At 39.5% G+C, this 12886-nt stretch overlaps 1 protein-coding gene across 1 annotated transcript in view; it reads right to left on the minus strand.

Moving 5' to 3' along the window:
• Positions 1–303: 303 nt before the first annotated feature.
• The window catches only part of LOC121941164 (adenylate cyclase type 1-like), a 59639-nt gene continuing 47056 nt past the window's right edge, over positions 304–12886 (minus strand). The window contains exons 16-21 of the mRNA XM_088077434.1: positions 9101–9247; positions 8507–8605; positions 7977–8091; positions 4405–4529; positions 2003–2344; positions 304–1882 (exon numbers count right to left, since the gene is read on the minus strand). Of these exons, the coding sequence (XP_087933560.1) occupies positions 2015–2344; positions 4405–4529; positions 7977–8091; positions 8507–8605; positions 9101–9247 (816 nt within the window). The 3' untranslated portion in view covers positions 304–1882; positions 2003–2014. The remainder of the gene's footprint in view (positions 1883–2002; positions 2345–4404; positions 4530–7976; positions 8092–8506; positions 8606–9100; positions 9248–12886) is intronic.

Raw genomic sequence — 12886 nt, forward strand, 5'->3', positions numbered from 1 at the left:
AGTATGAAAATATCCAATTTACAGGAAAAATATTGTACACAACTCATTTCCATCAACTGTCCATCAAACGGTTTAAAGCAAGTGTATAAAAATCCTCATTTTTAATCTCTTAGAAACTCAAAGTAAGCATTCAAGCTACTATATAGACTTTAAATCTATTTTGAAATATGATAAGAAGTACAACAACATCATTATGGTGTCCAAATAAATCTCTCCAAAAATCAAACACTTGCCATCATTTGATTATTGAGTTACAAAACTGCTCAGGAACAGCTGAAACAGTAAAAATACAGGCATTCGACCAAAAAAAAGAAAAAAAAAAAAGGAAAAAATCCACAATAACCGTAGCCACACAATCTGTTGTGCTACAGTTAAACACCAAAGTCTGATATGTTTATGAAAATAGGTTGGCACATTTGAAAAAACAGCTACCTGTTGACTACAGCAGGAGCGGGGTGGAGGAGGAACCCCCGGCCTGATGTCAAGCCATCCTGAAAAATGTCTTTGAAAAAAGGTTGTCACACACCAAGCTCATGAAGAAGACACAGGTCAAAAAAGCACCTTACATTCAAGAGGACCGCTACCTTTAGCGCATGCATGAGGACTACATTAAAACACTGTGTTGTCCGCTGCTCGGCCTGTATGAATGTTTCTTCAAAGCATGCATGTAAGAGCCACAGGCTTGCAGGCAGTGCATGCTAGAACAGATTAGAGGAGAGTTAATGGCTGTGGTAAGCCGTACTGTGAGTAGCATGCTTTACCATAGAATAAATCATCTGGATTTGTATGAGGAAGCCAGACACGGAGGTTTGGGTGTCTCCTCATAAACAGCAGTTTTCTTCTCTCGACCAAAAGCAGCTTTTAGTTCATAAAAATAGTAGAACTGAATATTTGAACAATAGAAAATATTTCTTAATAAACAAGCACGCAGAAAAAAAGTCTTTTTTTGTTAAATCCATGAGGAAGGAAATCACACTCGCACAATACCGAAAATAAGTTTTTCTAAGTCATGCTTCAACTCTACGGAGATACACATTGGTGTGGCTAGCTATGCACGCTCTATTGGCTACATACACTATCAGGTCAAAATATAGGATCCAGCTGTCTACAGCATGCAAGGAGGAGGGGGGGTGGGGCTGAGATAGGAGACAAACTGATTTATTGCTACACTTTGACGAGGAAGAATCTGGAAGTCAAGCATCACAGGGAAAACAGACAGCAAACATGACCAAAATGCAGCAGTGGCATCATGCACTTAAAGAATCAAGAGTTTACCTCATGTGCCATTGGAGGGTTAAAGTGAAGAGGGGCAGAAACGTCCACGAAATGATTGAGGTCAATGCCCTGTTGTAGTTTGGCGAGTTTATACCGTTAACTGCCGTTTACAATAATACATTTGGCTTTATCCACTTTAAAAACAGAAATGTGTTGGACAGCAATGCCCTTGTGATTAACTCATCTAAATTGGTGTCCAATGAATCAGTAAAGGATCTAAAAGGCAACAGAAAAGATGGCAAGAAACTCATTGTGAGGAGTGGTCGCTAAGGCAACAGCACTGATTTGGTTTGATACTGAGAGAAAAGGGTCAGCTAAAGTAGTTAAAGGAATTTTCCGGATGAGGCTTGCGTGCTACACTATCAATTGTGCAATTGTTTGGATTTCGATGCTGATTTATTATAGTTGTGGAAACAGTTTTGGGAGTTGACTCTGATTGGTTCATAGAGCAACGTGGCTAAAGCATCCTGTATCCTGTTCACGACACCCCGCGGCGTCAAACAACAAACAGAGCTCGAGTGTGCAGGGAGAGTCCCACCGAGGCCACCTCAGTCCTAGAAGTCCAGGCCCTGAGTCCAGGCCTCCCATTGGGCGATGTGTGTCTCAGCTGCATCCCTCAGACAGAAGAAGAAGAGTGGAGGTCAGCTCTGCTTTTTCATTTTTTAATAAACTGCTACTGCTGTCTTGTTGACCATCCACCTCTCATTTTCTTTTTATCCATGCTCACCATGGAGATCCATCACACCGTTGCCATGGGGACAGAGGGCAGGTACCTGGTGGTGCTTGTGGAGGTGGTCGCCTTGGCTGTGCTCGGGCTCAGGGTCCTGGTGGTGGCATAGGTAGTGACGGTGGGGGCGGGGCTCAGCCTTGTGCACACACTGCCCTGGGCGAACGCACTCGACCGGCGCTCGGCGTTGCCAGGCTGCTGCTGGAGTTGAGACGGCCTGCTGCCTTGTCTGCGCCCTTCCAGAAAGTACGTGAGCATCTGACCTTTGCCCTTCACGCTGACCTGGCCCCGGCAGACAAAGTTGTAGTAGTCTGTGATGAGGCGATGGACGTCCTCCGTCACCTGGAGCGGAAACATGGAAGGATGAGGTTCCTCTGTGTTTCACAGGATGTGTCACAGACGTCAGTTCATCATATTAGGAGACAGTTGGAGATAAGAAGACAATGGGCCTCATGCAGCAACATTCTCTTAAGTTTCTGGTAAGAGAAAATATAAGAGAAGTCAACTCCAGATGCACCAAATGTTCTTAACCATCCAAATCTGCTCTGACCAGGAGTTCTTAATGATGAATCTCACTTGATCATAAGTCAACTATTAGCACAGGTAATACCTCCTAAACAGCATATGAGAGCAAGTTTTGTGCTGTGTGCAAAGACTGGCACTGGAGACGTGACACCAAAAAGGTTGTAAAAAGAACTTCTGCTGTAGTGAAATTGATGTAGGCCTACTGTTAAATAAACTTAAAGTAATGTGATTTCAAGAAAATAAAATGAAGTACCAAAATAAACAGAATGCATGGAAAAAGGTTGTATTACATTTAATAAATCAAAATAATTAAAAGAAAAAGCAACAAGTCCTTGTACATAAAGTATATATGAGAAGCTGGAACCACAAAATGTTTTTTGCATGAAAAATGACAAGGTACAAGGTAGATTTATTTGTCATTTTTCTTAAACGTGGTTTAAGAAGAAATGAAATTAAAGTTGACACTAAATCCTGCTACATCTTTTTGCCGTGGAAGGAGAAGTTGAGGAGTCTCACAGCCTGGGGAAAAAAGCTGCTCTTTAGTCTGGTGGTTCTGCAGCAGATACTTCTGTATCTTTTTCCAGATGGCAGCAGGGTGAACAGACTGTGGCTGGGGTGGGGTGGGGTTTAACAATGATAAAAGTAGTTGGCAACTTGGAGGGTGCTCGGTGGCTTAGTGGATAGAGCAGGCGCCCCATGTACATAGGCTGTGTCCCTGCCACAGCGGCCAAGGGTTCAATTCCAGCCACAGCCTTGCTGCATGTCAGCCCCTCTCTCTCTCTCTCTCTCTCCCCTTCACACTTGACCTTTCCTATCCCATCAAAGGCATAAAAAGCCTGAAAAAAAAAACTTGCCAACTGATTTTCTAATTGATCGACTAATTGTTTTAGCTGCACTTGTATATTTTCATATTTTGGTTTGTGTGCAAAATCTCAATTTGTAACTTAGTTATCTAATAGAAGTGAAGTAAAAAGTGCAGCATGTCATGGAGTAGAAGAAGAAGGTGGCATGAGATTAAAATACTCAAGTAACCTCAGATGTTTACTTAAGTACAGTACTTGAGTAAATGAACTTAGTTAAATTAACCACTGGTCAGAAGATGGATGAACAGTTACTGAACTGAAAATTGGGATCAATGCACCAAGTTTAGCAGTAGTACTTTATCCCTAAAATTGAATAATCCAGTCATTATAAATACTCTAAAACCTCAATGAAAGTTGATTAAATATTAATATTCAGGCATTTTTTTTAATGTTCCTCAAATGTAAAACTTATTTTTCCTTGTGTTAGACAACACTTAGACTATAGCACAGCTTGCCAGATGTGGTGTAAGACCCAATGATGGGCCTTTCACCATGTAACTACGATGTGTCCCGCACCGTTGGCCCCTTGTCGGCCCTTGTTGGCTTATTTTCAGAAGATTCAGCATGTTGAATTGGCATCGGAGAAGCGCTGAATCACTCTGATTGCCAGATCAGCTCAGCGCACAAGAAGAGAAATGGAAGTGAAGAAAGTTAACAAAAGGCTTATAATCACGAGGGGGGGAGATTGATTTTTTTAAATAAATCATAAAACTTCAATTAATAGCCCGGGCTACATAAACCAATGAACTAAGCAGGCTTATATTTGGGACAGGAGTCTATATGGGACGTGCTTTTAAGTCTTTTAAGGGAAATACAATAAAATTATTTATTTAACCCTACAGCCACTGCACCAAGAGGCTCTTTGCCAAGGAAAAGCTTCAGATGAACTAAGCAAAAACTAAACAGATGTCTCCATAAATCCACAATTTGTTTCTTTTTCCTTTTTGAGTGTTTTTCTGCATTTATGCTTTTAATTTCACCGGGTCTCTCTCAAAACAGACTGAAGGACTGTACCTGTATCTTCCCTTGTACTCCAGTGCTGTCCATCCTGCTGGCTACGTTCACTGTGTTTCCCCAGATGTCGTACTGAGGTCTTCTGGCTCCGATCACTCCTGCCACCACTGGTCCCACATTGATACCTGGACACATGAACACAATGAGGGGACTGAAACACACTCTTTTTTAAAATTAACACACATATTTAAGCAGATTTTTATTGGATCAAACTTGAGACTTGAATTTTTGTGACTAAAGTCTAACTTTGGCCCAGTTTCCTAAGTTTCAAGAGCGCTCAGTTAGATAATAGATAATTTTTAGCTGTTTTAATAATCAAAACTACAATTTTAGGTCATTTTGACATTAAAAACTGAAAGAAAAACTGGGGCATGTTGTCATGTTTCTGGGGTTTTGATAATATTCTGTTGTCTTTGTTTTAGGGTTTTCTATTTGTGTTTTTCCTCATTTCATGTAGACATCCTTGTCAGCCTGCTTCCTGATTATTTCCTTAGGCCCCACTTTAATATTACACACACCCACATCGCTCTGTGCACAAAATGTGCAAGCTTTCTAAAAATATTATACATTAATATTATTTGCTACTTTCTTTTAGGTATTTTCTAACCAACATCAGTCCTAATCATAAATATAAAATATTCAATAATATTCAGAATTTGAACCCGTTAAATGCCAGGTGTTTGTCAGTGTCAGATGTTTTTAGATGAAAAAAAGAAATATTTTTAATATACTACATGCAAAGTAGATTTTTGTATTATTAGCATCACAGCCTGGAATATGTCAATGATTAGCAGCAACATTAATTGTGATAGTGACAGTGGAAATAACATGTATCTTCTCCATATGCCAAATATGGTCAAAATTAAAAATTAAAAAAAGACATCATCATGTGGAAAATAGTAAAAGTGACAAATTCCAAAAGAAAAGCCCAGAATGACACCAAGAAATAACACAATTCATGTTTTTATACTTTGAAGGCAGTGGGATCAAAAATTGACTTTGAATGGGTTTCAAGGGCGCATTTTTGCCCTTAACAGTATGAATGTAACAATTTTGTTAACAGTGTACTTTAGAATCATTGACGGAGCTGAGCTGGAAATTCCAAGATTAAATAAAAATACACAGTCTTGCTAAAATGCATGCTATACACATGAACACAGCCAAACTTATCAAAAAGGTAAGAATAAAAAGCTTGTAAAATGCAGTAAACAGTCACTGAAGGTTAATTTTGTCAGTTGTTTCCTCATATGTCATGTCTTGTGTTACTTCCTGCCTTGGTCTGTTTCCCGCTTGCTTTCTGTCACACCTGTCCTGCATCAGCCTCATTCGTCCTTCCTGCTCCTCAGTTTCTCCCAGCCTGATCTTCCCTGCCAGTTCTTCTGCCTTACCACCTTATTCCCCTCACCTGAGCTTCTCTGCCCTTTTCTCCACCTGCACTTCATCCCCTCCTCTATTTAGTTTCTATTTAAGTCCCATTGTTCTTCGTTCAGTCTTTGTTGGATCCTTCATTTGTTTGTGTAATGTGTCCTTGAAATAAAGAGTGATGTTTGAGTTCCTGTTACCTGCCGTCTCCTGCATTTGGGTCCACTTGCTCCATATTACATTACAGATGTGTTTTGTTTATTACTCATTCTAAGCCTTGCATGAGGAGTTCAACAAATGCAGATTCAGTGACAGCTACGTCTGTTTGCTCGACAAACTTCCTCAATGTGATATCAAGTGACGTCACAACCAGAATCACTGATAGAGATACTTGTTAAAAGCTGCTGCTGTGCTACCATGCAGCTAAGATTTTTGAGTCAGGATTTATAGGGTGAATGCATTATTAACTAGAAAAGTATAGTACAGTGAGGATCCCTGCCAGGCTGCTACGTTCAGACTGCGATGCAGCCACTGGAGCTGAATGCAGCTGCTCTAGACGGCTGCGCCTGGTGGAATTCTCCCTCCTGGCTCCTTTACAGTCAAGATGGTTGCAAATATTAAAAAGACGGGAGGCTTTTCCATCTCTTATCGCACCTAACTTTAGTGGATCATAACTTATCAAGTACATAATGAATGTTCAAATGTTCCGGGTCAAAATGGGACCAAACTTTTCTAAGGATGTCAGTTTTTGAGCTAAGGCAAAGGCCAAAATGTAACCTGCAACAGATGGTAATGCATCTTATTTTTAGTTTCCGGAAATGCCTTTCACTCTCTGCACTACTACTAAGTGACTTTGTTGATGACTTGTGCCGATTATAAATCACAGCAATCAAAAGAGGCCCTTGAGCATGAGTCAGAGTCAGAAGACTCATACATGTGCATACAAGAATTAAGCTGACTGGTCTAGTGGTATGAAAGATGAGCTGCTGACAGACAAATAAACACTATGCACACATGTGCACATGTGCAATGCATGAATCCCTCCAGGTTTACTCCTGGAGGAGAAATAATAAGTTACTCTTAATAACCTTTTCATTACAATGGAGCTGCATTTGGCATTTATCTTTACCATTCTGTTTGTTACTAAATCACATGCATGCATCTGATTGATAATTTACACATGTATGGATGGATGCTGGTATCAATACTCAAAACTAGACTTTAATAGCACCAGTTGAACTGATAATAAAGATATTGATCTGTCCACTCCTCTCTTCATGGCTGCTGCTTTTATTCTATGTCTGTCTTTAGTATTGCAAAATAAATAAAACAATTGTAAGATGAGACTTATTTTTGTGAAGATGTATTTGATCTGGTAGATAACCTTATTCTGTTCTCTGATTTATTTAGACAACGAAATTAATTTCACTATTGGTAAATCTATACATTATTATTATTATTGTATACTCCCCTTTTAGTTAAAATTAAGAACTACATAATAAAGTGCACCTATCCTTTAAGGTCAAGGATGGTTTAGATTGCGGAGTGATATGAGAGATGTTAAGTGACGAATCACCTTGCTGTGTATTCAGTTGAGGTGTTGTTGTCCTACTGATGAAATGGACATTAAAGTGACGGGAAAACTGAGAAGACCTTAAGAAATTGAACTTATAAAGTGAAGGCTGGAAGCAGGCAGCCTTACATAATGTTACTAATTCCACGACTGCATTTGTGCAGGTCAAAGGTACTGCTTCAGTTCTGCAGGTTTTGGAAGTTAGACACCGACAGAACACATGCAGACTAAGTGAAACCAGGCCAAACTTTGTTTTTCCTGCCCTTTCTGGAAATCCAGCATTACGCAAATTACCAAAAGTTGCGTTTCTGCAAAGGGGGTTCAGCCAAGCACGCAAACATGCATTTTTTACATACAGAGTCCCACAGTCTGCAGACAGGATGGCACTGTGTACATCAGGCTACGCTGGGATTAAACAAGGGCTCCTGCTGCAGGCTCCCCACAGGATACCCAACACAATGGAACCCAGAACCTCAGGTCTCGCTGTGACGAGCTTCCTGGAGGCAACGCTTTTTCTGTGATGCATTTCCTTCCCAACTTACCGGCACTGAACGTCGCTGGTGTCCAGTGCAATAGGTCAGTATCTCCAACGCCAATGTTTATGTAGACCAGTGTGTGTGCATGTCTTTGCACTCACCTACTCTCAGGACAAAGTCGTTGTAAGACTGGTAGTTGATGGCATCCAGGACGTCGAACATGTCGATGGCAAAATCTGACACTGTGCATAAATGTGAGGTGATGGACTTCTTCACCTGGGAATCACACAAATATCAGGAAAACACATTCATGCTAAAACATGCACAAACATGAACACATCTGTGACTGCCACAAAAGCATGCCACCGAAGTCAAACCACCTCTGCGACTGACTGTTTCGTTTACAGAAGTTGCAGAAAGGGCTCTTTTGTTTGTCAGCTTTGCAAGATTTAAAGAAACTTTATGAACGCAGTATATGCTGACGCCACAGAGGCTCATAATCCCTCACAGAGGATTTGTGGAGTGAAACGTGACAGCGTTCTAAATATCAACACTCAGAAAATAGCTACCTGCAAACAGCGGGCCCCTCAATGCTGCCGTGTGCATGCAGAACAGTTTTGAAATGTGCTAATACCCTGCAAACACAAGCAAAAACTCATACGGGATCTAAATATAGCCACTGCATGTGTACCTTGGAGGCAGTTGTAGGAACCAGCCCTACTGCAGCCATGTATGTACTGCCAATAGTCTTGATTTTCTCAATATCCCTGTAGCACTCTCTGTCCATCAGCTGGAAAGAAATAAAAGAAGAAAACAGGGATAAAACAGAGGGAAAGCATTACTACTGTTACAAATTTCAAATCAAATTGAAGTAAATTGTCAGTTTAGGCTCATATATATTATAGGTTGTGTTGGCAAACAAATCCAAATGCAATTTAAAATGAACTATTTTAGCGTGTCTGAGTAAATTAATGCTTTATGTTGCTGATTATAGATTCAAGCAGGCCCAAAGTCATCTGTAAGTAATTCCTTATTTTGAAGAACTTTCCCAACCGCAACCATTGCTTATTATATTGCATCAATAAACACTGTATTTTTTGAAAGCCTCAGTCGTGGCCACAATGTCATCTTTGAAAATGACATTATGGAGGTCCCATTGCACCAGAGCTTGACCCCAAATTCTCCAAAGGCAGAGGAGGCGGACATGAAAACTGCTGGGAAAAAAATGTACATATAAATTTTTTTAAAATCTGCAGATTTACGACGCAACAAAACATTTACTCACCTCATCAAAGTCGGCGATGATCTCATTGAGCAGCCTGAGACACTCGACGCCCATGTTGTTCCCGTCCAGCTCGATGTAGAAGTCGTTGAAGTTGGCGATGGAGGCGAACAACACCCCGACCTGAGCGTAGGACTGATAGTACAGGTCCTGTAAAGACAGAGAAATTACAAGGTTAAGAAACATTTAAAGGGAACATAACACTGAAAATAAGACTCCGATGATCCAATGTTAAGAGTATTCTCTGATGCTTATGAAAATGTCTCAAATAAGGGTGCTATCTCTAAACTTTAGAAAGGCCTCATGATAAAGAAACCTCATTCTACAGAATACATAAAAGGAAAATGGGAAAGAGAGGGTAATTTTTCAATATCAAATGAGGTCTGGCTGGACATGTGTAAATTCCAATGGAAATGCAGTAACTCACATGTGTGGTGTGATTTTGGGTGGAAATGTTCCACTGAAGCAGAAGGAACATTTTACTGGAGGGGATGCCAAATGTTGGTGACAGTTTGGGTTTCAGGAAGAAAATCACTGTCATGTATTCAGGGAGTGTCCAGTGATTAGACCTTTCTGGACAGAATTTCACAAAGCATTAAAAGACGTACTCAATATTGACTTACACACTTTTCTTAGGACATGCTGATTTTCAGACAAGCGCTCTGATAAATATATGTTTGTTAACCTCTGCCTGCAAAAAAAGCTCTCACAAGGCGTTGGTTACTTCCTGAACCCCCGACAATACAGGAGTGGATAGATATAGTAAATGATATTTATGTTATGGAAAAGATTACTTTATCACTTCGCCTTCAGAAGAGTATGTTCATTAGGCTCTGGACCAAGTGGGTGAAATATGTAAAACCTCTACGACCAGATTTTGTGGAATGTATTGGATAGACCTTATTATGTCTTATGTGGCTTTTTTTCTGACATTTTTTTATTACTATTATTATTTTTTAAATTTTATTATTATTTTTGAATTGCACTGACAAGTCTCCTTGTCAAATATCTTATAGAGCTTTTATAGTATGTGCACATGTTCTCTCCCAAATTGTTGATACTGTAGTTCTTAAATTATTATTATTTTTTTTAAATAATCAAGTGCTGGAGATATCAGCGGTAGAGATGTCTGCCTTCTCTCCAATATTATGGAAATTGATGGCGCTCAGCTTGTGGTGCTCAAAGCGTCAAAAAAATACATTTAAAAAACTCAACAGCAATGTCTCTTTCCAGAAATCATGACTTGGTTACTCAAGATAATCCACAGACCTTTTCGTGAGCAGTTTCATTTAGGAACTATTTTTCTTTTAACCAAACTACACCTGCCAACTGTATCACTGCACAGAAGGAAGTGTGCGTCTCCTGCGACTGAGCCAGGTGACGTTACAGCTCAGCTGAGGACACTGTTGTTATTATTTACAAATCATGCTGTAACGAGCACGAGTCTCTTGTTCATGAGTAGATGCACATTTCCTTCTGCAGCGATGATTCGGTTGGCAGGTGTAATTCGCTTAGGGTCAGGGCAGATTTATTTTTCATTTTACCACATAAACAGAAGCAACTTGTAACTGTGGTTTTGAAAGAGAGAATGGAAATAGAGCTTACTTGCTCACTTGCTCACAATGAGCGGAGCCCATTCACTTTCCTGCAGTAAGTGTGGTCAATTGTGGGCTGACCACAATATTATTATGACTAAGGTTCAGTGCTTGGGGGTAATGTAGCATTTCATTTTTATCAAGAAGGCCATGATATGCGTCAAAAGGCTGCAAAAAGGTAGTTAGTGAACCTTTGAGCTTTGATTTTTTTTGTTGCAAACAAAAAAATGCAGGACTTCCTGCAGCAACATTCTCTTAAATTTCCTTTATATTTTCTCTTAACTTTCTGGTAAGAAAAAACGTTCTTAACCATCCAAACCTGCTCTTACCAGGACTTCTTATTGATGAATCTTACTTGATCATAAGTCACCTATTAGCACAGGTAACGCCGCCCAAATAGCATATAAGAGCAAGTTTTGTGCTGTGTGCAAAGACTCTGGCACATGGCCATGACTGGAGACGTGACACCGAAAAAGGCTATAAGAAGAACTTCACATACTGTGAAGTAAGAAACTTAAACAAAGTAAGTGTGATTTCAGGGAAATGTATTTAAGTATTAAACCAAAAAGTATGCATGCAAAAAGGTTTAAATAAACTCAACAAAATAAAAGGAAAAGTAGCAAGTCCTCATAAAGATAGTATATACATAATGTTTTTTTTTTGCATAAAAATGATTTAAACCATTATAAAATTAACTACCAATTAAGCTGCACTTACTGTCATATGGTTTGTGTGCAAGAAGTTCCTCAGATTTGTACTTAAGTACAGTACTTAAATAAATGTACCTAGTTACATTCAGCTCTGGTCAGCAGATGGATGCACAGTAACTGAAATTACAGTGATTGGGATTAATGCACCAAGTATAGTAGTACTTCTTTAGCCCTGAAGTTTAACAATCCAGCCATTTAACTACTTTAAAATAATTTTTTTTAAATGGTTCTCAGATATAAACCTTTTTTCATGTGCTGGGCAAAAACTTTTGGACGGAGAAAACAATTTCTTTTCCTCTTATCTTGGTCAGAGTGTTTTCAACCACTTGTAAAAATTTCTCTTACCAAAGAGCAAAGCAAAAATAAGAAAACATTGGTGAATCCCAAAAATCCGTGCATACTAACAAAATAAGAACAAATCATGGATACCAGCAAAAATAAGTTTGTATAATGTGTCGAAAGTCTAGAAAGGTGCAAGTCTATTTACCATACAATGGAGGTGGATTGTCCCTGTAAAATCCACAGACATCATTGTGAAGTGTTATGTGGATTATCCAGACTAACAGGGGAACTGTTTATGAAAAGATGCATTACTGTTGAATTTTTTTAAATTAATTTTTTGGTGCAATGTGTATTGGTCAGGGTCAGGGCTTCAGCTGTACTCAGTGCATATGTTTTTTGCCCATGAGTACCCGTACATCTTGCATACTGCCAAACACCTCCAAGTGACATTTCATTCACCTGGTGGAGACTATTTTATTTTGCCTTTAGAAGCAGGTGAATGAATGATGCATTTAGTTATTAGTTTTGTTACAAAACTTAACTTGTGTACAAAAAATGGCTTGTATTCTTCTCATTAATTGCACACCCAAGTTCCAAATGTGATAGAAATGTACTGTATTTCCTTATGCTTTTTGCACAGTTTCATTGCATGGTCCTCCTGAACTGACATGTATTCTGATACAGAAATAAATTTCACATGGGACACGCAGTGGTTAGAAATTCCCACATGACATAAAACAACCAAGGAGAACTTATTGGTTGCAATTTAAATACTGACTGAGGCTGCAGCACACACCTCAGGCACAAAACGTATATAATATATGTGCATAAATTACAAAGCCAGTATGTTTGCATGTGACCACTGTACTTCCCCATGCAACAGGAACATTTTTTCAATCACAATGTTAGAGCAGTGAAACTTTGAGTTCAAGGCAGCAGAGTCCCACTGTGCGGTGCTATGAATACAGTGTACGGATGAACTTTAGCCCAGAGGAAAGAGAGGAAGTCTTTCTATACACTGTAGCTGCGAGGGGTCACCAATGTGCCGGAAACATACTTCCTGACTTCCTGCCCCCAGTGTTTACTAGTCTCAGCCTCAGATGATCCCTGCACCATCTGATGCGTAGCCTGCCGATTGTTAAAGGATAAGGCCACCGTTACTTTTGCTTTTTGTTATTATTAGCAAATCCCATGACAAAACC

This window comes from Plectropomus leopardus, chromosome 5 (genome assembly GCF_026936395.1).
Source record: "Plectropomus leopardus strain MGB_pleo_1.0 chromosome 5, ASM2693639v1, whole genome shotgun sequence".
Taxonomy (NCBI): Eukaryota; Metazoa; Chordata; class Actinopteri; order Perciformes; family Serranidae; genus Plectropomus; species Plectropomus leopardus.